The following is a 14,288-nucleotide window of genomic DNA, read 5'->3' on the forward strand; positions in this document are numbered from 1 at the left end:
CTAGTAGAGTATTCATAATGCATCTTCTGAGTTGGCCACTCAAAAGTTGATCGATAGGCATTTCCCACCCACAAGGTGTTTGATGAAATGCCTGAGACAACTCTCCTAAGCTTTTAACATACTTTACCAAAGACATTTGTTTTTAAAGGTGTTAAGATAGCCAATAGACTTGTTAGTAATGATTGCTTTCATATTATTCAACCAAAGACATTTGATGTTTGAGATATGTTAGTAAATGAACATTCATCTAGACATAGAGTTTGTTTAAGATTGTGTCTAAGCTTAAGGTTGATAGTTTGATTGATCGTTTGCCGTCCTTAGTTCGAAACTTGATCACCCAAGGTCTAATCTCTATGCCAATGAGTTCTCTTTTCCCTTAGTCAAGAAAGTATCATTATGTAATTGCTTTCTAGTATTAGTAGTAGTTTAAAACTCCTTTAAATCATCGGTTGCACTTAGATTAAGTAAGTACTTGCATTCTCGGTGCTTTGATATCCCTCAGAACAGGTTCGACAATCACTATACTATAACATTTGTCTTAGGAGCGTCAAAACTCCTAACATCATTAACATTCTAGAAGAAACCCTCTATAAGAGGCTACAAATCTTTGGAATGGTTGGAGTCTTCCAAATAAGACGTTTCAATACCAACACTCCATGTTCATTCAAACTCGATTGAAGTGTCTGGGATTCGTTAGTTTTCGAAGCTAGTGTGTAACCACTCTTAACTGTATATGAACCATGAGGTAAACGCCCATATGTCTCTATCAGATGTCTTCCCAATTGGAAGTTTGACTATACGGTTGACCTCATTAACTGGAAACAGATCATGCAACACTTCCACATTCCATTGACCATCAGCTCGTAAAAGTGTAGCCACCTTCAAATTTACATCAATCGCCATATTTCTATTAACTGGCCATCCAGGAATTTCGTCCATGATCCACTTTTCCGACCAAACATGAGCAGGGCCGGCTTAGATAGGGGAGCGAGCGGTGCGACCGCCCCGGGCCCAATCCGTTGTCCCCCTATTTCTTAATAGATAAGGGTCCGATTTCTTTAAAAAATACATGTATTTTTATATTAAAAATAAGAAAAAAGGTCCAAATTTTTTTATATGAAAGTATTTTTTTATTTCCATAGATTTATTTTTAAAAATACTTCTGGTATTTTGAAAAGAAAACATATATCTATTAGATTTTTTAAAGAAAAAATAGTTTAGAAATTAAAATTTTTTTTTGTCCCAGGGTCCATGACACCATTGAGCCGGCCCTGAACATGAGTCTCTCTACCATCACCAGTGGACTTTATCAATCACTTGTTTACTAGCTCAAGCCCAAATAAGATACTTCGCCACGCATACGAGGGTTGTGAGCCTTTGCCACACTCCATGAAACTTATGTGTGAATAGTATCTTCCATTAATACCTTGCGATCACGCTGGCAGGGTTGTTAAGCAGACGCCACACATGCTTGGCCAAGATTTTTTGGTTAAATTCTTCAATATCACAGAACTCTAAACCCCCATTCTCCTTAGACACACATAGATTTTTCTAAGAGATCGAGTGAATCTTTTTCTTATCTCCACATTTATCTTTCCAGAAGCTTGCCATTGCACTCATGATCTTTTGGCAGTGATGCTTTATCACCCGAAAGCAAGACATGACGTACATTGGGAGGGAAAGAAAGCTTCTTTACAAACCAGCCTTTGAGTCTCTTATTCAGCTTCTCCCCTTACAAAAACTAAATGCTTTTGTTTAGATCCACTAAAACACTCCGGTAACCCAAGATATTTTCTATCACCACCTTTGTTCTCAATGTTCAGGATCTCTGCCAGTAATCTCTTCATGATCAAATCAATTCCCATGCCAAACGCGATGGCAGATTTCTGGAAGTTGATTACCTGACCCAATGAATCACCATAAAACTTCAAGCACCTTAAAAATTCAGCCCAACAGAGGAAAAAGCGGCTGTCTGCGAAAAGTAAAACTTCTTCATACCATTAGATTATTTGTCCTCAGAAACTCACATGAGTAGTATGCCTGGTAAGAACCTTTTCAAGTAGAGAAATAATGAGAAGAGGCATTCCTCGAGGCGTTCCTCGAGATATAATGCGTGAATATAACATTAAGTTACGAATGTAACGAAAAGTAAAAGATTAGAGAGTCCTGACTAAAAATACATGCATAGGAATTCATAGAGACTGAGAAACTAAGTTAACCGGAAGAAAAATCTATATTAGTATCTGAAATAAATATTTTAATATGTCAAATATTTCATATTTATTTTGATATGATATGTGAAATATTTGAATTTGAAGTAGCATTATCTGATTAGAATTGGTTCCAAAATGGATTTACACAGCCTTCCGCATTCAAAATGTTAATAACTAAAGCTGATCCGATCATATATAAAACTAGAATGGAGTCTGTCTAGAAGGGTCCGACCCGAACCCAAACAAATCCCAAACGCTCAGACCTAGACGCTACACCAGCACAATGCACAAAGTTACATTATGTTCGAAGGATGGCGGAAATGATAGATTCTTATAAAGCTGTATCATTATTACACGAAACATAGTACACGAGTAACACGAGCATGAGATTGCATGAGATTTTAATCTAGCTACTAAATGTGAGAACGATTGATTTCCTCTCCTCCAAAAAGACACTACAAAACTCAGAAACAGACTTAGATCTCGATGTTTCCATCTTTCGCTCGCAAACTAAAAAAAATCTATTGTTGCTTCTCCGGTTGTTCCTCTTCTTCTTGGTCAGGGTTTTCTTCTTCCTCTTCTTTCTTCTCTTCCTCTTCTTCTTCATCTTCTGCTGGAGGATCATAAGGCATCGGTGGTGGCAATGGTGTCTTCATTGGGCTAAACTTGGGGAAAATATCAGGCCTCCTCCCAGGTTTGGGTCTCTCCCACTCCTAGCAGTAGAACACAACAAAATTGGTATCATTTCTGGCAACACATAACAAGGGAACATCCATTTCTAGTAAGGTGCAGACTTGTAGAACGAGAACAGCAAGCATAACCATAAGAACATGCTCTTTATTCTCGAGTTTTCATAACCAAAACTAATAGGGAAAGAATGAAAACGGAGCACCAAGAATCTATAATCACATTGACTATGTAGCTTTTCTACGGACATAGACCAAATGATTTCAACTTCATAGAGTAACCAACCAGTAAGCTGAGGAATAAGACTTAATGATACAAAATGGCTTCAAATAGAAACATAGGTTAGCAGCCTCAAGACCTAATAATGATTAGAAGCTCCCCATTTAGGTTTTAACATAATCAATCACAAATAAAAGTAAATAGCAATACAGCATCAAGGAGAAGCCATGAATGAACTCTGAAACATGGAGAATGTAACACAAGAGCGGAGGAAATGGCAATAGCTACTTCGAATCAAACCTTCTTTACTCTCAATCACCAATTAAGCTGCGAATTGAAATGTGAAACTGGAGATTCTATGGGAATATCCAAAATCTAATTGAAGGGGAACTTACAATAGGGAAATCGAGAGGATTGCGACGAGTGAGCTTTTCTTCCTCGGGAGCCATAGCCACAACTTGAAGCTTATTGTGATTTGCTCTTCTAGTCATCCGAAGGCTAGGCGACGAACGGGGGATAGACGAGAAACTATGGGAACGGGGCGAAGAGCACACAATCGAGCGCGAGGAGGAGGAGGAGGAGAAGATCTTCGTCGGGGATAGAACCACGAGCGATGGAGAAGGAAGCAAACTCGCAGAGGGAAGCGACGCCATGGGTAATTGATTTTCCACCAACCAAGAGTTATCGCCACCAGCTCCCTAAAGGCGGCGTTTGCGTTTTACTTGCGAGCCTATGGGCTTCACTGGCTTGATTTTGAGAGGCCCATTAATACTTTACGCTTAGCGGAAGAACAAAATAGACACTACTATACTAAAACTAATCGTTGTTCATATACTATACAATCAAAGATAGATAGGGTGGTAGCTAATGCGGAGTGGCAAGATTTATTCCCAAAAGCATGTGTCAAACTATTTGATTGGATAGGATCTGACCATAAGCCACTTCTTCTTAATACAGGAGACAGAAAATAGAAAAGAACAAGACTCTTCAGATATGATAACAGATGGAAATTCAACAAAGAAGTCCAAAAGGAGATTCAACTCACCTGGGAGGCAAAGTGTCAGCACTTACCTGGTAGCCGCTTCCATATTGCTCTCAAGAGATGCAGATCAAGTCTAGCCAGATGGAAGTCAAAATCCGCTACAAACTCAGCAAAGAAGATTGAAAAGCTGAAGAATCTCCTAAAATCTGCGTATAACTCTTATCCCTTAGATTTTGTATATATTAATACTATAAAAACTAAACTAGCTAAAGAATATAAACTTGAAGAGGAATTCTGGAGAACAAAAAGTAGAGTTTTTTGGTTAAGAGCAGGTGATAGAAACACAAGATTTTTCCACCTAAAAACTAAACAAAGAAGATCCTTTAATCGTATAACCACAATATGTGATGACACTGGAAAAATCTTGACATCTGAGGAAGAAATCCAGAAAGTCTTTATAAATTACTTCACTGATCTCTACTCTCTCAATGGGGATAGGTCAACTCAAGAGATCATGAAGCATCTAAAGCCCAAGGTCACAGACGAAATTAACAAGGACCTCACCAGACCTGTCACAGAAAATGAACTCTTCCAAGCTATCCGACAGATGGACAGGGAGAAAGCTCCAGGCCCCGATGGACTAAACTAGGTTTCTTCAAAGATCATTGGGAGACAATAAAAACAGGTGCTCTAAATTTTGCTAAAGCTTTTTTGAACATGAAATCTTAGACGATGAAATGAATCAAACCCATATATGTCTCATTCCAAAAACAGAGTCCCCTACAACCCCAAAAGACTTTAGACCAATCAGCTTATGCAATGTTGCATATAAGTTGATCTCTAAAGTCTTAGCAGATCGTCTAAAACCTTGGTTGCACCTAATAATTTCAGAAAACCAAACTGCTTTCATCCCTAATAGACTTATCACGGATAATATCCTAATTGCCCATGAACTCCTACACTCTTTGAACACAAAAAAGCTCAAACAACCTTTTATGGCATTAAAACTAGACATAAGTAAAGCTTTTGACAAGGTCAAATGGAACTACATAAATGAAGTAATGAAAAGACTAGGATTTAATGAGAAATGGCGTAGATGGGTAATGAAATGTATAAGCTCTGCCTCATATTCAATTCTCTTAAATGGCAATCCTGTTGGAAAAATAATACCAAACAGAGGAATAAGGCAGGGCGACCCCATTTCCCCTTACCTTTACTTATTATGTACTGAAGGGCTTTCTTCTATTATTCAAAATAGTATTCAAACAGGAAAAATTCATGGCTTTAAAGCAAGTAGAACGGGTCCTGCAATCTCTCATTTACTTTTCGCTGATGATTCCCTCTTGTTTTGTAAAGCAGAAGAAGGAGAATGCAGGGAACTAATGCAAATCTATGAAAAAGCTTCAGGTCAGGCTGTCAACTTCAGTAAATCAGCTATTATGTTTGGTAAAGGCCTAGATAAGGATAATAGAAGAAAGCTTAAGTGAATGTACATGAATTAATAAGACAGCTGGTTTTGGTAGATATCTGGGTCTCCCTGAATTCATAGGCAGAAATAAGTTTAACACCTTCGATTTCATTAATCAGAAGCTAGAGAAAAAGATAAGCAGTTGGTACACTAAATTTTTATCCCCTGCAGGAAAAGAAGTTCTTCTGAAAGCCGTTGCAACAGCCATTCCAGCATATAATATGTCTTGTTTCCTCTTGCCCAAAAGAGTACTAAATCAAATGACAAAAGCCATGAGAAAATTCTGGTGGTCAAGCGCCAAAGACAAACAGGGGATACCTTGGATAGCTTGGAGCACAATTGCAGACTCTAAAAGCTTGGGTGGACTAGGTATAAGAGATTTAACGGATTTCAACATAGCTCTTGTTGCAAAACAGAGCTGGAGAATACTTCAGAACCCAAGCTCACTGCTTAGTAGAGTCTACAAGTCAAAATACTTTCAAAAGACGAGTCTCCTCCAGGCGAAACCAAAATCAAATGGCAGCCACGCATGGAAAAGCATACTAAAAGGTAATGAACTTCTAAAATCAGGGATAAAATGGAATATTGGAAGAGGTGAGCAAACTTATATGTGGATTGATAACTGGCTCCCTACAAATCCGCCTAGACCACCAAAGGGTTTAACCAATCGTATAGATATGAAGGCAAAAGTTAATGAATTTCTTAACTCTGAAACAATGTGGTGGAATATTGATAAACTAAACTCTTTTATAGATCCAGAAGACGTAGAGATCATCAAGACCATACGACCGTCAATCACAGGAGCTAGTGATTCTACTTTCTGGATCCACACAAAAGATGGTCAATATTCAGCCAAATCAGGTTACAAACTTTTGAGCAATACTAATGTACAACGCAATATACCTAACATCTTGACTGAGGCCTGTAGTAGAATTTGGAAGCTAGATACTCCCCCAAAGATCAAACATTTTTGGTTGAAAGTAGCTCATAACTCAATCTCAACTGCAGAGAACTTGCGCAAAAGAAAGATGGTGGCAGATAGCACATGTCAGCTATGCGGTAAACATCAGGAGACAACGAACCATCTAATCTTCCAATGCAGAGCCAGTAAGGAAATATGGAGCATGACACCATCCATCCAAATATCAGGTGATAACTTATTAAGTAACTCATTGATAGAAAACGTAAGCATGTTGCTTACCCTCAATAACAACCAACGAAAGGAAGCACATATTTTCCCTTTCATAGGTTGGAGGATTTGGAAAATGAGAAACGATTTAATCTTTAATGGGAAAAGAAAACCCATCCCTGATGTTATAAATCAAGCCCTAGTAGACTATAATGTCTGGAAAAATACATCAGAGGAAAATGAGTTACAAGTTGTGCCACCTGAAAGTTCTAATACTATGGCATTGGAAAAATATGATAGTATTGATGATATAATTACACAGACTAATACTTTGTCCTGTTTTGTAGATGGTTCATGGACGTCACCAACGAACAATGCTGGCATTGGTTGGACTCTATTTAACACTGACGGAAGAATTATATTAGAAGGAAAAGCTGCAATAGAGCCAGTCAACTCCCCACTAGATGCAGAAGCTGAAGCATTGAGAATGGCTGTAGTTCAAATGAGGAAGCTAGGATATCACATAGTCACCTTTTATGGAGATTCCTCTGAAATCTATGACACTTTGTCTAATTCTCATCAAGCTTCACCCAGCAGCATCAAAGGAAATCACTGCCCAACTTACATGAAAGATATTGCCAATCTGGCAAAAGAGAGTAATTACAACTTAGGCTTTCAAAAAGTCAAAAGAACTTGTAATGGTGTTGCATACAAATTAGCTAAAGAGGGTAGGATTACAAACTCAGGTTATGTTGTAAGATGGAAAAACAATGTGTAATGTTTTGTATTGTATAATAAAAAGTATGCCGTCAAAAAAAAAAATTAATCGTTGTTCAGGGAGTTAGGGGTGAGAACTATTATCCGAGATCCATATCCAAATCCTATCCTTTCTGATCCGCCGGGAAAATGAATATCTAGAATACAAGGATCTGGATAGTTATTTTACGATTTTGACAAATCTTGTTAGCAAAATTTTAAGTCTAAATATTCATATCAAAATCTAAATTTTGATAGTTATTTTACGAATTTGACGAATATTGTTAGTACTATAGGTCTAATATTCGGATCAAGATTTGGATTTATATAATTATTTGAAAATTTTAAAAATATAATTTAATTATATAATTTACATATAAATAACAAATAATAATTTTTATTAGCATTTAATAATTTATTTATTTTATTTTTGAAAAAAATTTAGGTAGTAAAAAATTATTAGGTTAGTTTTTAAAAAAAATATTTTTTATTTATTAAAAAATATCTAGATAGTAACTTTATAGAGACGATAGATACAGGTCTAGATACCCGAGCCATTTTACCACTAGTTTAATTGGTATTTCAAATGCTTTAAATAATAAAATATATGTTCTTGATATGGGTTGTTTTTTTCATCCTTGACATGGGGTTGCCTTATCTTTAATACAAGCTAGATTTTGATTATCAAATCTATGTTCCTTGCTCTATTCTAGGAATGAGCGTTCGGATACCCGTTGGTGTTCAGATCATGTATTTTGGATTTTGGTTCTACTTTGTTACACTAGTCTCATTTAAGTAAATTTGTGCAGGTTGGATTCAGATATAACACATCGGTTTCACTTTTAATTTGTATCACATCTTAAAACTCATAAAGTAACCATATACGGATATATCGTTCGAATTTGAGTTATATCGGATCATTTCGGATAACCCGAAGTAAAATCTAAAATTAAAAAAATATAAAATTTAGATATCATATCAAAATAAATATAAAATTTATAAGGCACTTATTTAATTTTTAAATACATATCTTTAGATATCATATCAAAATAAATATAAAATTGAATATTTAAGTACATATCTATACTTCAAATATCTCTATTGCATACTAATTTGAATATTCGGATCGGTTTCTTTGGATATTATTTTGGGTTTTTTGAATTTTTTGGGTTACCCTTTCGGTTCAGTTAATAACACTGTGGGTTCATATATGTTTTGTAACATCCTAAAATACCCATTCAGATATTTTTAATATTTTAGACCAGATATGGATCGGATTTTTCGGTTCGGGTTACGAATATTATGTCCATGCCTAATCTAACCTTTAGGTGGAGGTATTGGATTTAGAAGTTTGATGAAATTAAAGGAAATATAGATTTTATTAAATATTTTTTATTGGATTAAATAAATGTAATCAGTTTTCTAAGCATTTTAATTTCTAGTGTTATTCAATATTTGGTAGATTTTCTATTATTGTCATTTTAAAAAAAAAATTAGTGGAAAATGTATTGTAAAAATGTAAAGAACCAATTCTTTATTTTTATGATAAGATTTGTCATCTTAATAAAACTTAACACAAATATCTCTATTTCTCTGTTTTTCATTTGTAACTAACTGAAAACAAAAACAAAAAATTTACAATGTTGAACTATTGAACTTCGTTAAAGCTTATTTTTTTTTCTTAAGTAATGAAAACAGAAAAAAATTGAAATAACATAAATATTTCTCATCGTCAAAGTGATAGTAGCTATGTGATATTTTGATTTGCACTCACACCTAAAACAGGAAAGAATTAAATAACAGAAATATCTTTTGTTGATGATTCATAAAATCCCTACAAAATAATATTTATCATAAAACACTAATTATAAAATTTCAAATTGTTGTTGACAAATATATTCTATCGATAAACTCATCAAATAGTACCTATTATTTTAAAAAGATTTTTTGTTAGAACCTCTCCTATAAATTCTAGTTAACCTATATCATCAAATCTCTATAAAATAGTATGTTTCTACTTACAAAAATATTAGCGTGTATATTACTTCACCTATTATATAGAATTGCATATCATATCACTTCTCAGAGCAAAAAATCTCAGCTAGAAAAAGTATAAGTTTCACAAAAGTTGAACGAGTAGTCTTTTTTTTTACACAGGATAACAAATTACATCGTCATATAATTTCTAACTCTATTACATATGGTGATCAACTATCTGCAACATATAATATTGATGAACAGCTCCGCAGATAAGGATTCCATGATGAAACTCTTCCCGAAACACTTGGATCGATGAACGATTATGCATGTACGACATCTTCGATGGATAGGCTCTCTCTGCAGTAGACGACCACAACGAGCGGTTCTGCCTACAATACTCTGAAACCTCCGATAAGATATATGCATCCTATAATGTGCAAAAAATTACATAGTTTAGAATTCGAACATTGGACATGGGTGTAGAAGCCTTTAAACCTTAACTATTAGGAGCCTAATTTTTTGATTTTTTTCTCTTGTTATCATTAGCTCATAACACTAGTTTAGTATTCCCTGTTTTCTCATATTATTTGTTTATATAAGATAACAAATAATGAAAACATCTTTTGTATGAGCATGGAAACCGGAGTCAATTGTTGAAACGTATTTTAGTTCATGGTATCGGGAAAGGATGGCGTGATTCAAATGGCTCCTTGACCAAAACAACGATAAAGGCAAAGATTTTATTGAATCAAACAGCTCGGATGCTACAAAAATCACAAGCATTACTTGAATCAAATGAAGTTTTTGAAAAAGAATATGAAAGTTATGTAGACACGTTCCAACTTAGCTCTGATTTTGGGCGGGATCCAGGGACGTGCCTGATACCAAACAGATCAAGCAGATCAAACATTGGCTTTGGGGCCAACAACAAAATATTCATTTTAGGGGCCAAAATAAGCGAGGTTTCTCTCTAGTTCTGGTGGCAAATGCTAATGTATAATACTGCGGGAGTTCATGGGTTCGAAGTACATGAAACACCTTTTAATATTTTCATGTTTTATTTAGATTATGGACCAAAACTTTTGTTTTGCTTATGTGCCTGAAATTGTGAGGCCCGGCCCTGGCGGGATCCCATAGCAAAACAATTGACAACTCCAGATGAAGTATGGAAAAAATATATTAATGTGATTTTTGTAACTCCCCTTATTACCTTTTAATTTGTTTTTGAAAATATGTCCACTAGTGAATATATCACATTTTAACCAGGGACATCCAAATAGTGATTATCTGTGGAATAACACATTTGAACCTTTTGAGGACTTACAAGTCATTTTTGAAAGTGATACTGCAAGGGAAAACAACGCATTTGGACTCGGAGGTGATGCAACGGATGAAGCTTTTGAAGTTGAAAATTATGTTAAAAAATGAAGATGTGAATCAAATGTGTTAGTTCCTACAAAAATTATAGAAAGTACAAAATTTTATCCATATTTTAAGGTGCATTATTTCATTTTTTGTTAAATTTAGTTTTTGTTATTTCTAACATCTCATTATCTTTTTTTTTTTTGAATTTATTTCAGAATTGTATGGGGCGTTAGATGGTACACATATACATGCAAAAGTAGTTGGACGTGAGGTGGCAAGTTATCGTAATCGAAAATGAACAATATCACAAAATGTGTTAGCTGAATATAACTTTGATTTAGAGTTATTATATGTTCTTAGCGATGGGAAGGTTCAGCAAATGATTCAAGAGTATTAAATCACTACAAGAAAACAAAAGTTTAACGACGGCGGTATTCCTCGCGAGTTCCTCGTAAAAGAGCCTTTACGAGGAATTAGCGAGGAAATACGTTTCGTCGTTACTCGTTCGTCGTAACGCATATTTCCTCGCCAATTCGTCGTAACTAAGCGAAGAAAAGATTTCGTCGTAAAAACGAAGTACAACATTTCGTCGTAAAGACCACATAAATATTCCACGTAAGAAAGTCGCTACATTTCCTCGTAAATACCTTGAAAGGTGTTCCTCGTAAACTACACGTAACTACCTCGAAAGTGTTTTGTCGTAAAGTACACGTAAGTACCACGAAAGTATTTCCTCGTAAAACACTCGTTTATCTTTTCTCGTCATTTCCTCGTAACATTAGCTACGAATTTAATTCTTTTTTTATTTTACAGAATTTAAAAATATAATTAAAAAAATAACTAAAACTATTTTATTTATTAATAAAATTTAAATTTTTTTAAAAAACAATACCAAAATATTTTATATATAAATAAGTTTTGAATTTATAATTCAACACCCAAAAAAAAGAACTAAGAGTCGTTCATCGCCCGGTAGAATTCCATAAGACGATGTCGCTCTCGGAACATCGTTGACGGAACCAATCCCCAACGTACGTTCCTTTTTCTTAGGGACAACATTACAAACAAAAAAATAAATATTGTTAGTAAAAATTTAAAGTTAAATTAATTGAATAATAAAAAAAATTAAAATTTAAAAAAAATTACCTCCTCGTAAATCTTATCCACTTCAAGTGTGGATAAGGTGACGGGGGATCCGTCGGTGGACTGCTGGGTCAGCTGGGTCTGGCGGTCGTCAACCTGAGCAACCAAGTCGTTGAAGATTTGCTCGGACTTGCCATCTAGAAATTGGCCCGCCTTATTCTTGTGGGTCCGCTCGTAAAATTGCATAGGAGACGAGATTTTTTCCGTCTCTTTGGCCTAAAAACATTTAAGAAAGTTAGAATATACATATATATATATATATTAAAAATTTAATTAGATAAAATATTTAATTACCATTTCCAAACGGACACCATCGTGGGGTTTTTGGCCCGTAGAGTCAAGCATCGGCCCGTGGCCGTGCTCATCTACTGTGTTACGGGAGGCAGAGCAAGTCTGGCCGATTCTGATGGTGAGCTCAGCGGGTTTGCCACGCTCATATCCCTTCACGATCCAGTCACCCTTCCAGTTGGAGACCATCCATGTCCAACAAGCAAACTTTCGCGTTCGCGTAAAACTGTTTCCTCACCCTCTCAGTGACCCCCATGGACCAATGATATTTTTGCTGCAAAAAAAAATTAAATTAATAATAATTAGTTTAAAAACTATATATAAATCATGAAAAAATAAAAGTATATATAATTAATTAAAAGTAACTTACAGCGTAAATTTTGAACCACATCTTGCTGACGTAGATCGGCGTCTTTTTTCAGTTCGGATGTGGCATGGAGAAGTAACATTTGATCTTGTCGGTTACGCCTGATGCAAGACAATTGTCACCCCAAACCTGAAAAAACAAATTTAAAGTATAAATTATTTATTAATGTTATAAAATAATTTCAAAAGAATTGAAAAAAAAATTAATGTAACATACCACAAAGTTCCGTCCGGTCGGTCGGGGTCTATGAGTGGTAAACCTTCTCTACCTGGCTGACGGAGAAGGTCCTCGACAGTGTACTGCGAGTAAGGAGCACTCAGAGGCACCATCAAATCAGGATGAATCTCGACGGGCATCGGAGGAGCCATCGGAGGAGGCACAGGAGGAGGCATCGTCGGAGGAGCCATCGGAGGAGGCACATGAGGTGCACTAGAAGAAGGCGACCGAGAGACTCTCTGAGAAGAATGAGTCTCGGGGACAGTCTGCAGACCCGAAGAACCGGAAGCTGAAGAAGACGAGTCTAAACGACTACCAGGCTCACCGAACATCTCTCTGTAATGGGGAGTAAGTTTGTTCTTTCGAATCGTCTGGAAATTTTTTTTTAAATTTTAAAATTAACATCAACAGTAATTAACAAATTCTATAAACCTATCTAAATTCCTACACTAACCACCTAATCAACACTAATTAACATAAAATCCGTAAACCTATCTAAATTCCATACACTAACTATCTATCTTAAACTAATCAAATTAGAGAGGAATTAGAGAGACTTACCATTGCTGCGAAATAGAGAGAAAGTGGAGAGGAATTTGAGACGAAATAATGAGTGAGCGCTCGGAAGTATATATAAGAGATTACATCTCCTTGTAATTTCCTCGTAAAGTTACGAGGAATTACAAAGGCCCGCGTTTTACTATACGAGGAAATAGCGAGGCCCGCGTTTTCCGGTTACGAGGTCTGTAAGACGATTTTGCCTTACGTAGAATTAACGAGTCTTTCCTTTACGAGGATTTAGCGAGGCCCGCTTTTCTATAAATACACACAAGTTTCCTTCTCAAATCACACACAAACTCACAAATCACACACTATCTCAAATCACTAATTACTCACCAGTTTGCTTTTCAAATTAGAAAGATTTAAAAAAAAGAGGAGAAGAAGATATTGGAACACATGTGGGCTAGATTTACGAAGGTCTCGCCACATGTGATTCCACTATCTTTCTTCTCTTCTTTTTTTTTCTAGTTTTTATCCTACGAGGAATTGGCAAGGCCCGCGTTTTCCGATTACGAGGTATTTACGACGATTTCTGCTTACGTGGAATTAACGGGTCCCGCGTTCTTTATTTTTTTATTTTGTTTCCTCGTTAGCTTACGAGTTGTTTACGACAATTTCTGCTTACATGGAATTAACAAGTCCCACGTTCTTTATTTTTAGGATTCGTCGTAAGTTCCTCGTTAGTTTACGAGGAAATAACGAGGATTGTGTTTAAATCCCTAAAATCAGAAACCCTAAACCCGATCTTCCTTATCTTTTACTTCATATATTCCAAACCCCAAACTCATCTTCCCTTTAACCTCAATCTATTCTTTCCATTCCAAACCCCAAATTCTAAAACCACAATTCCTTAACTTATAATCTCAATATCTTATTTCTAAAACAAACTCCCATTACCTTACACAAAATCAAAT

At 35.6% G+C, this 14,288-nt stretch overlaps 3 protein-coding genes across 6 annotated transcripts in view; 2 read left to right on the forward strand and 1 right to left on the reverse strand.

Annotated features, from left to right (window-relative positions):
• Positions 1-1,849, forward strand: part of LOC106302439 — a 4,552-nt gene extending 2,703 nt beyond the window's left edge. Inside the window, exon 2 of the mRNA XM_013738948.1 lies at positions 1,824-1,849. Within this exon, the coding sequence (XP_013594402.1) occupies positions 1,824-1,849 (26 nt within the window). The remainder of the gene's footprint in view (positions 1-1,823) is intronic.
• A 674-nt stretch (positions 1,850-2,523) lies between these two features.
• On the reverse strand, positions 2,524-3,802 carry LOC106306944 (histone chaperone ASF1). The gene is made up of 2 exons (XM_013743750.1): positions 3,515-3,802; positions 2,524-2,926 (listed from the first exon to the last, which is right to left on the reverse strand). Exons 1-2 carry the CDS (start codon positions 3,770-3,772, stop codon positions 2,735-2,737), a joined length of 450 nt encoding a protein of 149 aa, XP_013599204.1. The 5' UTR covers positions 3,773-3,802; the 3' UTR covers positions 2,524-2,734.
• LOC106306942 lies at positions 3,794-7,504 on the forward strand. Of its 4 annotated transcripts, none has more exons than XM_013743749.1 (7): positions 3,794-4,311; positions 4,600-4,786; positions 5,458-5,508; positions 5,741-6,118; positions 6,323-6,430; positions 6,578-6,718; positions 7,046-7,504. In XM_013743749.1, the coding sequence occupies exons 3-7, from the start codon at positions 5,484-5,486 to the stop codon at positions 7,474-7,476; spliced, it is 1,083 nt and encodes a 360-aa protein (XP_013599203.1). In that variant the 5' UTR covers positions 3,794-4,311; positions 4,600-4,786; positions 5,458-5,483; the 3' UTR covers positions 7,477-7,504. The 4 variants fall into 4 exon arrangements, with proteins under 4 accessions (XP_013599203.1, XP_013599202.1, XP_013599200.1 ...); XM_013743748.1 differs by having other exon boundaries at positions 5,461-5,508; XM_013743746.1 differs by lacking the exons at positions 3,794-4,311; positions 4,600-4,786 and having other exon boundaries at positions 4,800-5,508.
• The last annotated feature ends 6,784 nt before the right edge of the window (positions 7,505-14,288 follow it).

The sequence above is a fragment of the Brassica oleracea genome, chromosome C7, assembly GCF_000695525.1.
Source record: "Brassica oleracea var. oleracea cultivar TO1000 chromosome C7, BOL, whole genome shotgun sequence".
Classification (NCBI taxonomy): Eukaryota; Viridiplantae; Streptophyta; class Magnoliopsida; order Brassicales; family Brassicaceae; genus Brassica; species Brassica oleracea.

What these genes read in the sequence shown, in the direction of transcription:
- LOC106306942 (XM_013743746.1), top strand. Translation starts at nt 4,839, where the DNA reads ATGAATCAAACCCATATATGTCTCATTCCAAAAACAGAGTCCCCTACA. An exon ending in ATGGAAAAGCATACTAAAAG is followed by an intron (nt 6,119 to 6,322) that starts GTAATGAACTTC and finishes ACTCTTTTATAG; the next exon opens with ATCCAGAAGACGTAGAGATC. An exon ending in TCAATATTCAGCCAAATCAG is followed by an intron (nt 6,431 to 6,577) that starts GTTACAAACTTT and finishes TCTCAACTGCAG; the next exon opens with AGAACTTGCGCAAAAGAAAG.
- LOC106306944 (XM_013743750.1), bottom strand. Translation starts at nt 3,772, where the DNA reads ATGGCGTCGCTTCCCTCTGCGAGTTTGCTTCCTTCTCCATCGCTCGTG. An exon ending in ATCCTCTCGATTTCCCTATT is followed by an intron (nt 2,927 to 3,514) that starts GTAAGTTCCCCT and finishes TTCTACTGCTAG; the next exon opens with GAGTGGGAGAGACCCAAACC.